General features: G+C 38.3%; 1 protein-coding gene across 3 annotated transcripts; it reads left to right on the top strand.

Annotated features, from left to right (window-relative positions):
* Positions 1-1677: 1677 nt before the first annotated feature.
* GLYAT (glycine-N-acyltransferase) lies at positions 1678-17901 on the top strand. 3 transcript variants are annotated; one of them, XM_074274186.1, is made up of 6 exons: positions 1678-1888; positions 9023-9126; positions 12427-12534; positions 12686-12812; positions 13716-13890; positions 17293-17901. In XM_074274186.1, the coding sequence occupies exons 2-6, from the start codon at positions 9049-9051 to the stop codon at positions 17762-17764; spliced, it is 960 nt and encodes a 319-aa protein (XP_074130287.1). In that variant the 5' UTR covers positions 1678-1888; positions 9023-9048; the 3' UTR covers positions 17765-17901. The 3 variants fall into 3 exon arrangements, with proteins under 3 accessions (XP_074130287.1, XP_074130288.1, XP_074130289.1); XM_074274188.1 differs by lacking the exon at positions 1678-1888 and adding an exon at positions 8761-8812; XM_074274187.1 differs by lacking the exon at positions 1678-1888 and having other exon boundaries at positions 8746-9126.
* The last annotated feature ends 2286 nt before the right edge of the window (positions 17902-20187 follow it).

Raw genomic sequence — 20187 nt, 5'->3', positions numbered from 1 at the left:
AACAAGTAAACACTTGAAAGCTGACAAAGCCAAATCAATATGTGTTAAATTAAAAATATTTTCAGCATTATATATTAGAAAGATGAAACTAGATGAACTGACTTGCTATAGTTAGAACATCTCATTTATTTTTTTAATTTCAATAATATTTTATTTTTCCAATTACATGTAAAAGTTTTTAACATTCATTTTTATAAGATTTTGAGTTTTATTTTTTCTCCCTCCCTTCCTGACCCCCCCAAGACAACAATCTAACATAGATTATACATGTACAATTATTTTAACTATATTTCCATTTTAGTCATGTTGTAAAAGAAAAATCAGAACAAAAGGGAAAAACCATGAAAAGAAAACAAGCAAAAAAGGTGAAAATACTATAGTTCAATCTGCATTCTCCATAGTTCTTTCACTAGATGTGGATGGCATTTTCCATCTCAAGTCTACTGGAATTGCCCTGAATCACTGCATTGCCGAGAAAACCCAAGTCTATCACAAGTGATCATCACATCATCTTCTTGTTGCCGTGTACAATATTCTCCTGGTTCTACTCACTTCACTCAGAATCAGTTCATATAAGTCTTTCCAGGCTTTTTTGAAATCAACCTGCTCGTCATTTCTTATAGAACAATAATATTCCATAGCAATCATATACCATAACTTCTTCAGCCATTCCTCAACTGATACTCATTCAAATTCTAATTTTTTGCCACTACAAAAAGGTCTGCTACAAACATTTTTGCACATGTGTATCCCTTTCCCTCTTTTATGATCTCTTTGGGATACAGCCCCAGTAGAGATGCTGCTGTATCAAAGATTATTGGCCTTTGGGCATAGCTCCAAAATGGCTGGATCAAGAAGTTCATATTTAAATAGGATGAAACATCTCCCAGTTAAATATTTGCCTTGGATATTTTGCTTTTTTATAAAGAGTATTCTTTTAAATTTCTTTTGGCTGAGGCAATTGGGATTAAGTGACTTGTCCAGAATCACACAGCAAGGAAGTGATCTTTTTTTTTTTTAATTTAAGTGGCATTCATTTAATTTTTTTCCCTTGTAGCACTGTGGCCCAGAAAAGTGAAGTAGTCTCCCTAGTATTATGTGGATAGTAAGCAATAGAGGTAAAATTTAATCGAAGCCTTCTGACTTCTGAACTAGCCCTCTAGTTCTCCTACATCTTTGTCTCTTTATCTCTAAATCTCTCTGTATCCCTCTCCATTACTGTATCTCTGTCTCTGTATCTCCATATTTCTCTGGTCTTCTGTCTCTCCCCATCTCTCTTCCTTTCTATCTACTTGTATGTCTCTAAGTATAAATGAGGATCTTAGCCTCCAAAGGCCCAGAGTTCAAATCTAACAGTACTAGGTAGCTCTGAGCTTTTCAAGGTGGGGGAAAAATCCTTGTTCTCAAGTGAGAAACTGCTGAAAGTTCCTTGGGATCCATCTCAATGTCAAGATCAACCAGCTTTCCTCAAGCCATTTCTCCCCTGCCTGAAACCACGGTTCCCTTGCCTCCCACCTGGCCCTCACTGACTCTGCTTCTGCTTTCAATCTTAGATTCCCTCGCCAAGCACAGAGATATAACCCTAGGCTGCTAACCCTGCAGCCCTCCTGCCCTTCCCCTCTTCAGCTACTGTGACCCGTACTGACCCAAGTTCCAATAACCATGACAACCCCATCCTGGCTGATTCTAGACTCTGTTCAGTTCCGCACCACCTTGGTGACCTGTGATGACTGTTTCCCATCCCGATCAGTGGCCCTGAAGTGCCCAGTAAGTCTGTCCTGCCCCTGTCAGGAGCTCCAGACTCCCTGGCACAAGGCACTTAGCTGGTCTGTACTGAGGCTGATCCAGTGCAGAAGAGGAAAGCTCTCCGGTGGCAGAGAATCCTCAGGTACTGGGGCAAACTTTTTCTTTCTTCATGGGTTTGGGTCAGAAAATGTCCATCTGACTCTCAACTCCGTCCCTTCCTCTCTTGAGCAAGTCACAACTTACCTGGACCTCGTTTATGCCTCTCTATAATGAGAGAGTTGAATTAAATGATCTCTGATGTTTTTCCCAAACAGAAATCTATCTCTCCCCATGTCATCTAGGCTTGATTTGGAAGATAGGCAAATCCAATAATCTTCTGATGCATTCTCTGTTACCGTAAAGCTCTCAATTAAATAAACTACTTTTTAAATTCATTTTATTTATTATTTTTACATTATTAATAGTGATTTATTATTTTATATTAATTATTATTTAATATTTTATGTTGATAATTATTTATTTAATGATAATCATAAAAATAGCTTTCTTCATTAGGATATTCAGGTTAGTAAGATAATTCCCACAGAATAGATGCATTCTCCATTACCATAAAGCTCTCAATCAAATATCTAGTTTTTTTTGTTAATTTTATTTATTATTTTTATGTTAATAATATTAATTTATTATTTTATGTAGATAATAATTTTATAATTAATGGTAATCATTAAAACAGCTTTCTTCATTAGGATATTCAGGTTAGCAAAATACTTCCCACAGAGTAGGTGCATTCTCCATTATCATAGAACTCTCAATTAAATACCTACTCTTTATTGTTTTATGTTAATGATTATTATTTTATGCTGATAATAATTATTTCGTGGTAATAATAAAAATCGCTTTGTTCATTAGGATATTCAAATTAGCAAAATACTTCCCACAGAATAACCTTGTGAAGTTGATTGTATAGATTTTTGTGTTTTTGTTTTTGTTTTTTTAAACTGGATCTGTAATATTATGGGGATGAGAAGCTTCTTGGGAAAAGTGCACCTTATTTATACATCTCAGCATCTGCTCCCAACTGAAAGCCTTTGAGAGTCTTGGAGAAGTTAAGGACCTTTATCCAGGATGAGGAAAAAGCAATTGACAATCTGTTGGTCAGTGATAAAGGTTTCTGAGACAAATGGTGAGGGACATACCAGGTCTTCAACCTCACCTCTAAACTGTAAAATTCAATATTGAGGTACACAGCAGACCCCTCTTCAGTTCTACCTCTAAGCCATAAAATAAGCATATCATGAAGAACTGGATCTCTCTGTCTTTTCCTATAAATTTATCTTCTTGCTCCTGGTTCTTTGCTAAATTCTTTTGGAACATAGCCAGCTTCAATTGAAATTATACTAAACTTTGCCCTGGCCTTGGAGATGGGTTCAACCTTGCAAATTATTTTGAGACACCTCAGGACATTGATCTGCAACTCCAATCTTTTGGGGTTTCCTTTTGACCTTCAACAAAGTGACTTGAATAGAAAAACACAGAAAGTGGCTGATGCCAGATTTGAACTCAAATTTTCTTGACTCCAGTAATTTATTCACTGTGAAGCCTAGCTGCCCCATATCTTTCTATACCTTAATCACCTTTGCTCATTCTATAATCCAGCTACACAGCCCTCCAATACAATGTCTAGCGGTCATCTTTGTGCTTCTGAATTCTTTTCACTGTCCCCTCATTCCCAGAGGGCATCCTCTGCGCCCCATCTTCACCTGTACATTATTCTGGCTTGCTTCATCTCATCTCTACAGGAAACCCTCCTAGGGGCCTCTCAACCCCTATTATTTTTCCCTTTCAAATTACTACCTATCTGCTCTGTACCTCTTTAGTTTCTTACATTTTGTCTTCCACTTTAAAACACATGTTCCTTAGGAGTTATGGTTTTTGTTTTTTGGTTTTATCCCTTTTTTGTATTCCCTCAAGTTTGAAATAGTGCCTGATACATAACAAACACATTGCCTTAAATTAGTTCCACTATAGATTTTTTAAAAATCATAATGTCCCTTGCTGGACACTCCTTTCTTTATGGCAGTGTATCTTCCCATTCAAATTTAAGTCCTGTATTTGTATTTTTGGTGCTTAGTACAAAATAAAAATAAATAAATATGTTTTATTCCTTCATTCATTAAGCCATTATTTGCCTCTTTTCAGCTCCATATGTCATTCAGACAGAAATCAGTTCTCATCCCTGACAATTCCAGGAATAGTTGGCCACAACTATCATGTACTTTCCTGCCTTTTCACTTCTCCAGGTTAAACATCCCACTTCCTTTAACCAAAGCTTCAGTGGGGACTCAAGGCCATTCACTACCTTGGTTATCCTTCCCAAGATGTTGTCCAGTTTATCAATAACCTTCCTGAACTATGGGGTATAGAATAGAACACAAGAGTTCAGATGAATTCTAATCAAGGTAGAGCAAAGAGAGCAGCCTTACTCCTGGAAGATATGATACTTTTAATGCACCAAGACTGCATTGCCACTGGTATTTCCCACTCCCTTTACTGCTCCCCTTTATATATTGTCTTTTCCTACTTAAGTAGACAAAAGCTCCTTATGGATAGGGTCTAGGCTTATTTGGTCATTTTTAACACAATGACTAGATTCTAGTAAATACTTCCAAAAGGATTTATCTATCAATTAGCATTTGGGGCAGCTACATCATCCTGCTGACTCATACTAAATTTGAAGTCCACTTAATACTCTAAATCATTTTTAGATAAATTGCTGTCTTTAATATTACCCCAGATTGAATTTTTGAAAAATGATTTCCTTAATGCTACAAAGATTATAGTTAAAAGTCATTGTCTCCAACAGATTTATCCCTGAATTATTTAAACAAACTATTGAAAATGTAAAAATGGGGAAAGGATAACAAATGACATCAATATTGACCAAAAGACACCAGAAATTATCTTAGTCAACAAACATGTAGCTTGTTTGCCCAATAGAGATGGCTGCCAAAGATTAAACCAAGTTAAAATATAAATTTGTTTGTAAAATTTTATAAAGAAGGATTTTGGATGATTATGAACATAGAGACCCACATAATAGAGCCCCATAAAGCAGGAAAAAGCAGTGGAAAGAGACATTTATAAAGAAATCTTGGCAAGATACAACCAGTTAAGCACAGTCACCCTAGTGGCATTTAATAATGAAAATGGAAAACAGACTACAAACAGAAGAAAAATGGAAAAGATTTGCAAAAAATCATTTCAACAAAGTGTTTGATCATTTGAGGAGAATAGAAGCAGCATAATATGACAGCCCCTGAGGTATTTATAGTATTAAAGAAATTGAAGGGATGGCAACTAGATTGGACCAAGTATATAGAGAGAATATTGACACTAGAAGTAGTACATATGAATGCATTGAGAGACTTTAACTTTGCTGTTAATTCTAATTCATCTATAACCACATCTAAGATTGTGATTTTAGAACCCAAGTGTGGTTGATTTCTTGTTCTTGATGGTAAAATGCTTTACTTTTACAGATATTTCTTTTCTTTGTCGTTCTTCCATTTTCATCTGTAAATGTCCTGAAGATGATTCTGTTTTATTTGTATTCTAAAATGATACACTCTTTGGTTGATATCTCTCTCCTTTTGTCAAGTAAATGATGCTTATTGCCTGAATGCTTTTTTTGGTTCTCTTGGTGGTCTTCTTGTAACAACTGATTTTCATCAGTTAAACTTCTCTAGAATCTCTCCCATTCATTATTCAGTTTTCTTCATTACTATCTTATTTCAATAGAATGTCATCTTTTCTTATTTTTATCCTTTCTCTTAATTTTGCACTACTTTGCTCTACTAAATTGTTAATCTGACTGTACAGAGCCAGCTAATTCAGGAATGGCTCTCAAATCAAGGACATGTTCATTTTTAATCTGTTAAAGTGTCATCTTTCAAAGGTTATTCAGTGTTCACCATGTCAGAGTTAAGAATTCTTTTCTCAAAGACAGTACCTCTGATATAGCTAAAGAGGTATAGAATATATAGAAATCTTAGACCTCTATATCATGAGCATTATCTTTGAGAAAATACATTTTTGTTACACTCAATTGTCCCCGGTTTTATATTGAAGTCATTGTTTATGAATGTGTATGTGAATTTAATTTTGAGGTTCTTATAGTGCTCTTTGATAATTTTTCTACTTCTTGATCAATGGTGATATATGGGGTTGCAAATGGCTACCATTATTTATTTCCTGGTAGTCTTTTTCTCTTTAAATTTTTATGAGCACTTACAACATAAGTGATGCAAAATCTGTGAGATCCATTATCTTAAAATTTATGCAACGAAAAAAATGTTGTAGCAAAACAGAACATGGAGTAACATTCTTGGCCCCAGGGAAGAGATCAGAGAATTTGCAATTCTGCTTTCAGTAGAGATATAGAGGATAACAGGGAGAGAAAAATTGTGAACTGTTGGATGGAGTCATTGTTTTGCTGAAAAATTTTTATTTGCTAGAGGAGAGGATTCCTTGTCTGGAAGACAAAAAGGGAAATATCCCTAAAATTGACTGCTGTTTGAAAATAAAAGACATCCATACTAATTGTTTTCCTGCAGAATAAGTCTAGGGAATTATATTGTAACACATGTAAAATGTATGGGATTGCCTGTCATCGGGGGGAGGGAATAGAGGGAGGGAGGGATAATTTGGAAAAATGAATACAAGGGATAATATTATAAAATATATATATATAATAAAAAATTAAAAAAAAAAGAAGAAGTCTAGGGAGAAAAGGAAACCTAGTCCGTATGTTATTGAGAAGATAAAATTAACAAAATAAAAGCTAACATGTATATAGCTCATTACATATATTATCTAATTGATCTTTGAGATGATCAGACACATTGCTTAACATCAATTGTAAAACGATCATGAAAAATGGAGACTCATTAACTTATTTTGAGTCACCAAGATCATAACTGGCAGAGCTGGGTTTCAAAACATATACTCTTTTTAAATAGATCACAGCAGCCTCTATTAAACTAGTTGTAGTTTAATTACATTAACGGCTTGGCTTGGTGGCAAGAATGCTGCCATGGCAAGTCATGGAATCTCTCCAGGTCTCAATTCGTTCGTGTGTCTAAAGGAAGGGGCTGTGTGCATTGTCCCCTAAGGTCTCTCCTGGCTCTCTCTTTCAGTGATAATTAAAGATCAGACTAATAGTAATATGATCTCTGTGTAGAGGTAAAAGACCCAAGAGACCAACTTTTTTCTGCCCCCATGTAACCCTATTGCTGAGTCAAGTCATCTGCCTCTCGTGATTATTAAACCCGATCACTGATGTGTGACCAGTTGGCAAAAGGTAAAATGTACAGAAACTTCTTGGTCCAGTTATAGTTCTTGGAAGAAAAACTAACCAGAAAGTATTCTATGAGAACTCAGTTTCTAAGAGAGACATCCCATGTTTTCTATAAAATCATCTATCTCCCTCTATTCCTTCCTAAATTCTATAATCACACAGGGTCAACTGTTTCCCAGGTAGGTTTTGCTTTGCTTTCACTTGCAGTTTTCCACTGAGTGGAAGAAAAAAAAACCAGAAATCTGTACTTAGCATATCTTAATTTTTGAATGGAAATTTTAAGTTCATTTGTCCTGGCCATAAAAATAAAATCAGCTTCTGAGAAAGGTGAAACCTGGAAGTCTACTGTTCTAGGTTATCGGTTCAATCCTAAGAAGTCACATATGTCTTTGGCACCTTATGGCCATATTCTGATTTTACTCTAAAAAGTCTTAGAATATAGCTTTCCAACATGTAGGCAAAAGGATCCCATTGTAATCCACTGAGATAACGAAGCATTTATTGATCAAGTCCCTTAATCTCTCTGAATCTGTTTTCTCATCTGAAAAACGGAAATATCAATTTCCACTTAAGTTATTGTAAGAATCAAATGGGATAATACTTAGAAGACATTTATGGTACTACTTTGAGACTTTGGACTACATTGGAAAATAAATTTTCCTGGAGCTAAGGAATCTATTCAAGTAAGAGACAGAATTGAAAAGATAGCTCCTTCCCTTGGACCATTGGTAGGTACTGGGGAGTACTACTTAAGGGAGTAGGAGGTCCTCAGTGAAGTTATTAAATACAGCCTAGGGGTGATAACCAGGATGATAATTCAAGACTAGATCCCCTAAAAGTATATCTATCTATCTATCTATCTATCTATCTATCTATCTATCTATCTATCTATTTATCTATCTATCTAGATATATTATACAGTCAGAGGAGAAGAAGCAAATGCGAAACACTTGGAAAACAGATACATTATGTCTGCACATAATGTACAGCCTTCCCTCACTTCAAGGCATTGAAATGTCATGATCTCACTTACCAAATGTCATGGTTGTCTTCGAGAACATAGGGCATACAGCCATAATAACTGTATCACTGACCTCAATAGTGTTACTCTCCAATAAGAAAGTATATGATGGCTTGAAAGGTTCAGAAAACTGGATTCAAATTCTTCCTCTAGAGCTTACTCCCTATGTGACTTTGGATCTTTCCTGCTCTATAAAATTAGGATATTATACTAGATAGTCTGAAGTTTCTTTCAACTCTAGATTTACAAACTACGGTCTATAAAAATGAAACAATCCCCCCGGTCAGCCTTCACTTCATAGTTAAATATGAGTACCAAAAGAAACTATGTCAATTTTTGCAAACCATAAAGGGTCAGATACTGCTATTGCTATTAGGCAGATTCTACAAGATGGCAAAAGGTAGTGGTCCAGGCCATTCCATGGCCTTTGAGGCTGGGACCAAAGGCAAACTGAGAAGCATAATTTAATTTAAAAAAAATAGAGCTAAGGCAACTAGCCAAGGTCTTAGAGCTGGCCAAAGGCCCGGAATAATCTTTCAAACTGTTAACTGTTAACTTGTGACTATCTCCTCCCCAGTTCCTCCTCCAGTTAGCCAATGTCTCTTCCCCTCTCTGGTTTCCTAGCAAAGTCCCTTTTAAACGAGTTGGGAGTTTTGTATGCTAAGGTTGTGCAGCAGCTACAGGAACAGGTGGGTGGGAGCAGAGACATTGTGTTCTTTCAGATGAGGGCCTGAGTTTAGGGCACTGGTCAACAGCTTAAAGCCTTATGGGCTGCTCAGGAATAGAGAACGTTGGAGAGCCACTCCGGGCATGGAGTCTCACTGAGTAAGGGCCCATCCAAAGGGCTCTCTTTTGCTTATTTCTGTCTTTCTCCTTCTTCCCTTTTTGTTATTACTTAGACAGCTAAGCTGAGCATCTGCCCAAGATGCTCCTTCTCCGTAGCTCCCAGATGCTCCAGACCCTGGAAAAAGCCTTGAGGAAGGACATCCCTGAGTCTATAAAGGTAAGGATGAACACTGACTTCCACCCTCAGCTGCATTTATCATTCATGCACAATGCCTTCTCTCCACTCAATGCAATCAATACCTCAGATCATCTGGACTCCTGCAATAACCTTCTCTACTGGGCTGGCCTCCAAATACTAGTCAAAATGACGTTTTAAAAATGCAAGTTTGATTTTGTCATTTCCCTCTATTCAGTCATCCCTATTGGCTGACTTTGTTTCTGGGATCAAGCATGAGCTGCTCAGTCTGGCATGGAAAGCCCTTCACCTTATGGACCCTTCTAACCTTCCCCTTCCCGGTTACTTGGCATAATGCTTACCACCTACCCCTTAAGAAATGCTTATTGAATGATTGCACGCACTTAGCATTCTAGTCCTCTATTTCACACGTATGACAGTCCATCTTTCATCTCCTAATTTCATTCCTTTTCACAAATTGGACAGATTCCGAGAATTATTTTCCATTCAACTTCCTCCTTTTGGAATCTCCTATTTCCTTCAAAATTCAGTTCAGGTACCACATCTATATCAAGGATTTTTAACAAACCTCGATGAATTTGTGTTTCAAAAATATTTTTATAACTCTATTTTAATATATTTAAATATATTATATATAACATATGCTATATATTATATATATATGGAATATAATTAATATATATTTTATAACTGTATTTTAATTGGCTTCCTTTGTAAGCTTATGTATTTTGTGCATTTCAAAATATGGTCCTGTGATGGAGTCCACAGACTTCACTAGACACTTCCCAAGAGGTCCATAATAGACACACATACATGATAGACACACATACATATGATTAATAAACCATTAAATTAATATCATAATATCATATGATTATGACTGATGATAGGCAGTCATCAGCCTGGATGTAACACACATATACATACATACACAATCAATAAGAATTCCTACATGAAGCCTTCCCTAAGCTTAGTTCCCAGATGCCAGTGACCTGCAAAATTGCAATGTATTCATTATATATATAATTAAATGTATATATATTTTATATTATATATATGTGTGTATCTATTTTTGTTTGTATATATAGGATGTACTTTTGGGTATCCAAAAAGTCTTAATACTAGCTATTAGTGCTTAAAAGTCATCGTGCATTTCAATTGTTATTATATGTAGATATTGTCTATTTTATAGTAAGTGGAAAAGCCAGAGTCTGAACCCACAAATTCAGTATGAATTTTAATATATTAGACTCTCAACTCAGCTCCTAGTTAGAACCAAGGTTTAAAAAAAACTGGAAAAAACCCTATTTATTATACACATAAAAAGAAAAGCAAGATGTCCATAATAGAGAACTGCACTTTCGTGTACAATCCACATTGTCTTCCACCCCAAGGGTCTGTGGTTTCCTACTTTTGTATTCTGAGGAAAGTCACTATGTTTCTGGACCTCAGTTTCCTCATCAGTAAAATTGAGAGAGTTGGGTAATGATAATCTATTGGTTTCCTTCCAAGTTCTCTAGTCTGGGGTCCTTTGATGATACACAAAATAATCTTGGAGGAGCTCCAAGTCTCAGAATTCCTTGCAAGGAAAATTAAAACTCCTCTAAGTCTTGGAAAGTTGCTTGAGGCTCAGAGAAGTTAGCACAGTACTTATTCATACTATGAGAGATTAAGTAACTTGGATTTTGTGTCAGAAATAGAGTTTGAACCTTTATTCCCAAACCTGATGATCTGCAATATCAGGTTGCCTTGGGCAACCTGCTTAGAAAATCCTTCCTTCCTGTGTGACTGCTCATTGGAGATTGAATCTCCAATTATATACAACTTGACTTAAGCAACTACTTGTAAGATTCCCTATTAGTCACTGGGAATAGACTTTTCTGATCTGAACTTGAAACATCTAGTTACAAAGTGTTCCTTTGCCTGGTCCTCTCTGTAATTTGGATCCCTGCCAACTTTGCCTCCATTCAGTTCTGACTCTGGCTATGGGACAATTCCCTCTTCCTGGGATTTATGTCTTCCCTCCTCCAAGAGAAGATTTCAGATTTCTGGACCCGTTTCCTGGGGCCATGCCTCCCTGGACAAATGCAATTTTAATCAAGTGCTCAATTTGGAATTTTTCATTGCCAAATCAAACCCTAGACACTTTTCTAGCAGTGTCGTCCTAGTCAAGTCACTTAATCTCCCTTTCTTTCAATTTCTTCAGATTTCAAATGGGGATAATAACAGAATAGCACTTAAACCTTATAGAATTTGTTGTGAAGATCAAATGAGATGTTTCTAAAAGCACTTAGTATAGTGCCTAATATAGGAAGTACTTAATACATTTTTATCCCCTTTCTTTCCTTCTCTTTCGTCCTCTTTTTTTCTCATCCTTTCTTTACAGACATATGACCTACCATTTTCTCTTGCAGGCATCAGAAAACCATAGACCATAGTTTCTATAGCTGAAAAGGAATTCACCAATCTTCCACTGTAATCCCATCATTTTATCTTTTTATCTTGTAAAAATCCTGACTTTAATATTAAACAAACCAAATCATATCATAGCAGAAAAGACAGTGTGGGTTGTACATGAAGCTGCAGGTCTTTATTATAGATAGCTTGTTTTTCTTATGTGTATAAGAAGTGTGGGTTTTTGTTTTTACCATCCTGATCTATATTCTCTCTTTCTCCCAATGAGAAAGGGCTTACAGTAAGGGCTTAATAAATGCTTGTTGATTGATTGATTCAATATAGGTTGGACTAGATGAGTGGTTTCTAACTCAAATAGAGATGGATACTACTAAGCCATTCATAAGGATCCAATCCCAGAAGTAACTTAATGGTTTAGAAAACCAAATCAACATTACATTCGATTCTATTTTTATCTTGTTAAATATTACCAATTACATTTTGATATAATCTGGCCGTCATCAGCCTGGATATTTGAGACCTCTGGGCAAGATGACCATTGAAGTTTCTTATCTCTGCCTCCTGGCTTCCTTCAAGTTTCAATGAACATTTCATCTTTTGTAGGAAAGTTTTTTTTTAATTCCTCTTAATTCCAGTGCTTTCCCTTTACTGTCTCCCATTTATCCTGCATGTCCTGTATATATCCTATATATTATCCCAAATATATCCTATAGGTAGTTGCATGTTATCTCCCCATTAGATGGTGAATTCCTTGTAAGTGGTGACTGCTGTTTCCCTTTCTTTGACTCTCCAGTCCTTAGCACATTGGCTGATAATTCAGTAAGCACATAATAAATCTCTATCAACTGATGTCATCACCTTTTCCCAATGGACTGACTCTCTGGTTTCCTTGGCCTGCCTCTCCAGGTTTATGGCACCATCTTCCATATGAACCAGGGGAATCCTTTCAAGCTGGAGGTATTGGTGGACAGGTGGCCAGATTTTAAAACTGTCATTGTCCGGCCTCAAGTGCAGGTAAATCACTCGTTTATCTCCTTTCCCCTTCACTTCACCAGAAGCAGAGCTAGAACACTTGTATTACCAACAATTTCCCCCAACACTGTGGCTCTTTGCTATATTAAAGTCAATGGCTTTATTTCTTTTTCTTTTTTTCCAACTTGCTCAGGATATGACAGATGATTTCGATCCCTATACTAACACCTACCAAGTTTATTCCAAGGATCTCCAGAATTGTCAGGAAGCCCTCAAGTCTTCAGATGTCATCAACTGGAAACAACACTTGCAGATTCAAGGTAAGAATGGCTTTGCATTAACTAGTCCATAAATTCGATTCTTATTGGATGTTCTAATTTCTAGGGGCTGCAAGCTCAATATGACTCTACAGGGCAACATGGCAGCCACAAGAGCTAAGGTGACCTTAGATACCATCAAAGAAAACATAATTTCCAAGACTAGGGAAGTGATGCTCTCCACCCTGGTCACACTACACTTAAAATATTATGTTCAACTCTGTTCTCTACATTCTTGGAAGAATATTGGCAATATGAAGCACATCTAGGTTGGCTGTGGGCTTTGAAATCATTCTATTAGAAAAACTCATTTAGAGAACCAAGAATATGTAGCTTGAAAGAGAAAAAAATTGGGGTGGGATTGGAGCTGCTGGTTGGAATATGAAACCTGTCTTCAATTATTTGGAAGGCTGGTATGTGGAATAGCGATTCTATTCTTCTTGGCCCTGTAGATAGAATTATCAACAATGGGTGAACACTGCAAAAAGGCAAATTTAGGCTGCTTCTCTGGGGGAAATTCCTAAGAATCAGAGCTCTCTGAAAGTGCAGTTAGCTGCTGTGGAAGGTAACCAGTTTCCCATCATTGGAGGTCTTAAAACAAAGGCTGAATGGTAATTATTAGGGATAGTATATAAGTCAGATATGTATGAGTAGGAAGAGAAGTCTCTGAAACCCCATCTGATTTTGAGTTCTGCTGACTTTGTCATATGTCTTCCCCTCTAAGGTCCTGAGCCAGTTCCATTTTCCTAAATGTCCAGAATCCCTTTGTGAGATTATGCATTGGTCTTTCCCTCAGGCATTAATTGTACAGACAATGTGTCTCCCCTGTACCTGAATAATCTGTCATAACATTTATGTTTTCTTTTTCTTTGTTTGTTTGTTGTTGTTTTTTTTTTCCTCCAATAGGTTTGCAGTCTGGCTTGAATGAGGTGATAAGTAATGTCGCCATGGAAAAATCGGTTCAGGTCAAGATGACAAACCGCAATCTCTATTTGATTTCTGAAACAATGAATAGATATGCGCCTCCCCAGCAAAATGTGGATCAGTCACTTGCCAAAACTGAAAAGCCAAAAAAAGATATGTAAGTTGTCTAAAAGCGGAAGTATACATAGCTCCTCTTTACTCCACAAAAGATGTGTTCCAGTCTAGTTGGCTAGAAAGTGAATTTCTATCTGTCAAATTCTGTTTTCCCACTGATTTGCATTTCAAAGATCAAACTATCTTGTTCCCATTTGATTAAAGTAACAACTTCTAGCATCATAAAGACCAAAGAAGTGAGCAATGGGGCTCTTGCTATAATTGTGCTTCTGTTAAGTGCTATCAATTCCCTGTTCTGGGATTTTCTGCTCCTAACATCTTATATTGATTGATCTTTTATTGATATTATAAATCTCCAAAGTCCATGGACACAGATCATAGCATTGGCTTAGGTATCTGCCCTTCACTTTTTGTTGGATATTCTCATTACCTCTTGGAGCTACACTATAATTGTGTGTTTCCCTGTAAAGACTGATGTGTCTCACAGTAATGTACCTGGCTCATCAAGGCCTATTTCAAGCTCAAAAGGCAATATGACATAAAGAATTGAGCCTGCCTTGAAATTAGGAAGGTTCAAAGGCTACTATTGAACCTGAGCAAATAAGTCATCTTTGGAATGGCCCAGACAAATCTCCGAAGCTCCAAGTTGCAGGACAGTTGCTAATCTGCAGTGGTAATGAGTTGGCCCCTGAATTAACCACATCATGGGTGTAGAGGAGAAATATAACATAATATAATATGATTTAATATAATATAAAATATAATTAATATAATAAAATATAATAGAGAAGGTCCATTTTTTGGACCATAGAAGGGAGAGAAAGATGGGTAGGGATCAAGTTGTGAAAGATTTATAAGATGGTATTTGTAAAAGGACCTCTTAACATAGGACCCAGCACCATATAAATGTCTACTCCCTTCTAAAATAGAGAAGTTTGCAAAAGGAATAGATTTGAGGGGAAAGATAATGATTCTATTTTGGAGGAGTTCATTTTGAGTTCTTAAAAATGTCCAAGGAACAGTTGATAATATAAGTTCAGGAGAGAGAATAAGGCTGGATTTGGAGAATTAAGACCCATCTACTTAAAGATAATAATTAAAATATCTGTACTGATGTTTTATCTTTCTTCCACATTACTCCTGAAGGGAAAAAAGACTGTGTGTGTAGTGTTAGCTTTACGTGTTCTGTACCCCACACTTATTAATAGCGGATGCTTAATAAATTAGAGAGGGCTTACAAGACAGAGCATACAGCCAGACTGTCTAAGGTCTCAGGCTCAAGGGGGCCCAAAAGGACTTTCTCTGAACCTATATATGGACAATGAGGGTAACCTGTTCGAGGAAACTGACATCCATAGGAAACAGACATCTTTCAAAGATCTGTGGTTTGATTGCAACATGGGAACTCCCACCCTTCTCTTCATGGTCTGATAGTGGTTTTGTGGTGTTGGGTTCCCTAAAAAACTCATCCCCTGATGGCTGAGTCCCAAACCAAGATGCTTATACGGTCCATGACTCAACCCAGATTGGAAGTCTTTCTAGTTTGGCAATGTTAGCCAGAGCTATCCTGTCTGAGAACAACACAATAAGACCTTGTTCTCTACAAAGCCTGGATTCCCTACATTAGATGGCAAAAAATAAGCAAAACAAGACACACACACATAGCCCCCAGGAAAGATGAGATGGACCAGTATCTGATGTCATGTTACCAAATGAAAAGAGAGAAGGAAAAAGCAAGGTGTCAGAGTATCTGGAAGTTAAATTTCCATAAATATATCCCTAGAGAGCCATCTAATAAAAGCTTTTTATTTACTGTTCTAGAAATTTTCTTAAGTGACTTTCTGAAAGTCACACAGATAGTAACCTAGAGACAGGCTTTGAATCCAAAGCCTGTGACTCAAAAGCTTAGGATTCTTTCCAATATAATTTCTAATATATTTCCAATATACCCCAAAAGACTGTCTAGTATATCAAAGAATAGCCAGGCTTTTGTAGAAGTGGGGAAAATCTGAGTTCAAATCAGCCTCAGACACATAGTAGCATCATGACTTTGTTTTAGTCACTTCATTGTTTGCCTCAGTTTTCCTAAATCATAAAATGGGTATAATAACAGAATAAAACCAACTCTTAAAATCTCATCTGTTAAAGGAGCTGGAGAAGAAAATGGCAAATCACTCCATATCCTTGTCAAGAAAATAGATGTACATAACTGAAAATGACTGAATAACAACAATAGAAAATATCACTGAACCTCGAAACTATATTAATAGTTAGCACTGACAGAGAATGTTTTAAGTTTTTATTATTATTTAATTTTATTTCATTCCATCTTAACAATAATCCAGGGAAGTAAATGCTGTTATTCCCATTTTACAATGAGAAAATAGAGGTATTTGCTCTGAAATACTCACCCTAAGAGGAGCTTCTTTTTGCCTTTAAGCATTGATTGAAATATGACAACTGAAGTCATCTGAAAAGACAGGGGGAAAGGTAACAAAGCCATTTATGAATAAGGAAATTTATTCAGAAGCCTCAGGCACAGATCTCCAAGGTAGAATAAATAGCTGGCTGCTGCAGTTAATCAAAGGGACCACAGAATTTTGGAACTGGAAGGGACCACAGGAGCTATGGACTTCAGCTCAGAGCTGAACAGAGCTCCATCTTCCTCATTTTCCAGAGAGGAAAAATGAGATTCGGGGAACTTGGTTAGTCCAAGAAAATACAAATAATATCAGGTGGGATTTGAGATAAGGGATCTCAGCGTCTGATCTGAGAATTCACTTTCTATGTTTCTGCCAGGGCTAAGTAACAATGAAATGTCTGTGAGAGACACCTTTGTTTTCTGCTTATAAGAAAAGGTAATGGGGCTTGACTAATACATCACACTGACTTGTTAGGGAGAATGAAGAGTTCCTAGAAAGAATGGAACTGTTTCAACAGGGGGAAAAGACGGAGGGAGGATGAAAATGGATCTGAGAGACAGAAAAGAAGTGCTAGAAAAATGGCAGAAACACAGAAAGAGCCAAAGGTAACCAAAAACATCCCACCGAGGCCTTGTGCTCTTCCAAGACTGGATTAGAACCAAGGGGAAAGGAGAGCTGAAATGAGGCACCTGGAACTGAGTTAGGGGTTTTATAATAAAAACTGGTGGTGATGGAGAGGGGGAAGAGTCCTGCTCTCTGGGATCCTCCCCATTATAGGGGACCATCCAGGGAAAAGGTTCCAGTTCAATATAAAGGAAAAACTTACTAATTATTAGAGTTGTCCCCCATGGGAACAGACGAGGAAAGCAAAGCTCCTTTGCCCAAAGGCCCCCCACTCCCTCCCCAGCAAGGGCTGCCCTGCGGTTTGCCCATGGCTTTGTACTTGGCCGGTGTAAGGGAGCTACAATGGGCCTGATGCTCTCACCCAGCCACTGACTGAGCTTTCTCCTTTCTCTCGGCAGAAACACAGAGATATTTAAGATGTCCTCCCTGGACATCGAGCACGCTGCTTTAGTGAACAGCCTCTGGAGCTTTGGGGGGAACGAGAAGAGCCTGAAGTTCATCCAGCGCTGCATCCGGCACTTCCCCAGCTACTGCCTGCTGGGCCCCCAGGGCACTCCGGTGTCCTGGGACCTCATGGACCAGACCGGGGAGCTGAGGATGGCCGGGACTCTGCCCGAGTACCGGGGCCTGGGGCTCATCTCGCACATCATCTACCACCAGATCCAGGCCCTGGACAAACTGGGCTATCCCATGTACTCCCACATCGATAAGAACAATCAGCCCATGCAGCGCATGAGCCAGACCATGAAGCAGAGGTGTGCGCCCTGCCACTGGCAGCAGTGGGACTGCAAGCCCGACGCGGGCTCGGCCCCCAAGGAGAGCGAAAGCCAGGCCGAGGCGGGGAGCAAGGCGGCGCCCGGCTCCTCCTGAGCGGGGACCCCGAGACTTCGGCGTCTGTAACCGGAGGGCCTTGCGGTACAACATCGGACTGAAGTAGAATGCTCTGATTCCCTTGTTTAAACCTTATCATGGCACGTTTCATGTAATTATAGCCATGAAGAAGTTAAGAAGTTGTCTTCTCTTGTCTTCTTTGTCACCAAGTTGTGATGGTTGTGGTAGTTGTTCTCCTTCCTCTTCCTCCTTCTTTCCTCCTCCTCCTCCTCCTCCTTCTCCTCCTTCCTTCCTTCCTCCTTCTTCCTTCTTTCCTCCTCCTCCTCTTCCTTCTCCTCCTCCTTCCTTTCTTCTCCTCCTTCTCTTCCTCCTTCTCCTCCTTCCTTCCTCCTCTTCTCTTCCTCCTCCTAATTATTTTCTTCTTCTCCCTCCCTTCCTCCCCCCTTTCTCCCTCCCTTCCTCCCCCCTTTCTCCCTCCCTCTCCCCCCTCCTCTCTCCTTTTCTCCTGGGATATTCCCCTCAACCCCAATCTGGTCTTTCTGTTAAAAAGGGGCATCTCTAAGGGGGAATGGAGATAATGTCTAGGAAGCTTCAGTAAATACCTATCCCTTCCAGTTCTAAATGAGCTTGAGCAGGTAGCTTCTTGTATTATGACCCTTACACAAGTGGTCCCTTATGTGGGCCCTTAGACACCTTTGGAGTCTGATGGCCAGAACTCTAGACCTGGTTCTGCTGCCCACTCACTGGGCAATCTAAGAGTCAGGATCATGTAATAGGGAGGATCCTCAGAGGCCAGTTAAGGAAAGCAATTCACATTACAGATGAAGAGACTGAAGCCCAAGGATGTGCAGGTTTGTGCTGCACAGGTAGAAAATGGAAGGGATGGAACTTCTTTTTTCTTTTAATCTCTGATGGTTTGCACTGCTGCTCCATGAACCTCAGTTTCCCATTCTATAAAGTGAGCAGTCTTTGATCTGGTCCCTTCTAGTTCTAAATTCTCTTTATTCCCTACCCCGCCCCTAGTACATCTTTCCAGTTACTGCTAGTTCCTCACCCTTCATCCCACTCTCCAAATAAGAAAACTTAATAAGTCCCACTCTTGATGAAGGCCATTAGTCTAAGATTAGGACACCTGGTTGGACTCCTGACTCAGAGTGAGCTCAAACAAATGATTTCCTTCCTTTGAATCTGTTTCCTAACTTGCAAACAAGAGTGATGATCGTGGCCCTGGGGCCATTGGAATATAATATACTTCATGAATCTTCAGGTTTGCAACTTCAGGTAAGACATTTCATTTGCCCCCAGTCCCCCTTCAAACTCTAGATACAAGATCCTAAAAAAAATCACAATTCACCTATTATTTAGGATAACTGGAGTTAGAGCTGGAAGAAGCTTTAGAAGTTACTCCATCCCCATTACAAGTGAGGACCAGGGATGAAAGTCAATGGTCCAAGTTTTCATTACTAAGAATCAGACCAGGGATTTGAGACCAGGATGTCAGAAAAGCAGAGGGGATTAATTCAACAGGCACTATATCCAAGAACAAAAGATTTGGGTTCAAATTCTGATCACACTATAAACTTGGGCAAGCCTCTCCACTTTTCTGGGCCTCAGTTTTCCCATCTGTAAAAGGAAAGAGTGGTTTGAAGGAATGCTATGACCCTTGTAGTTCAAAACCGAAATCACTTCAGATCTGCGCTTTCTGCATAGCGTGTACTTGGAACCATCATCAAAGCTCTTTAAAAACTCCTCCCCTTAGCCTTGCTCTAGCTTTGGCTTCCAATGTGATTTTGGGGTTACGAAACCATGAACTCATGATTTCTATTTCCCCCATCTTGAATATAGTCTAAGGACATATTTTTTTAAACTTAATAACTTATATTTATATAAATAACTTATATTTCCAAGTATAAGGCTTCCTTGTAACAAAGAGGGAGGAAAAAAAGTTAGAAAAAATAACTTGTGGGATAATATATGCAAAAATTACATACCTATAGTCATCCACCTTTATGGTAAACGAGTAAAAGTACATGTTCCCACCACTTCTGAGCCAAAGTTCATATTACACCAGAATTGGTACAAAGCTGGGTCTTGATCAACTATTAACATTTGTGTCAAGCGCTAAGTGCTTGGGATATCAAGGTAAAAAGCAGCCTCTTCTCCCCTTCACCGGGAGCAAACAAAGGCAAAAACTGTCCCTGCTCACAGTCTAAGGAGGAAAAACACATGCAAATAACTAGATGCAAATTAATATTGGATAAATTGAAGATAATGGATGAAAGGCAGTAACTTTAAAGGGGATGAGTAATTAGCTGAAACTTGAAGGGAGCTGGAGAAAGCAGGAGGCAAAAATGAAGAGAGAATTTGTCAGGTATAAAGCCAGTGAAAGTGCTCAGAGTGGGGAGATGGGAAGGGCAAGGCCCCCAGAGTGTGGGGGGGATGTAAGCAGACTACAAAGGCAG

The sequence above is a fragment of the Sminthopsis crassicaudata genome, chromosome 6 (genome assembly GCF_048593235.1).
Source record: "Sminthopsis crassicaudata isolate SCR6 chromosome 6, ASM4859323v1, whole genome shotgun sequence".
In the NCBI taxonomy this organism is placed as follows: Eukaryota; Metazoa; Chordata; class Mammalia; order Dasyuromorphia; family Dasyuridae; genus Sminthopsis; species Sminthopsis crassicaudata.
Note: the sequence above shows the minus strand (reverse complement) of the source record. Positions and strands in the feature narration are given on the sequence as shown.

Excerpts from the sequence above, each read along its gene's own strand:
- GLYAT (XM_074274186.1), top strand. The coding sequence starts at position 9,049 with ATGCTCCTTCTCCGTAGCTCCCAGATGCTCCAGACCCTGGAAAAAGCC. Across the intron at positions 12,813-13,715 it reads ACAACACTTGCAGATTCAAG|GTTTGCAGTCTGGCTTGAAT; the intron begins GTAAGAATGGCT and ends TTCCTCCAATAG. Across the intron at positions 13,891-17,292 it reads GAAAAGCCAAAAAAAGATAT|AAACACAGAGATATTTAAGA; the intron begins GTAAGTTGTCTA and ends TTCTCTCGGCAG.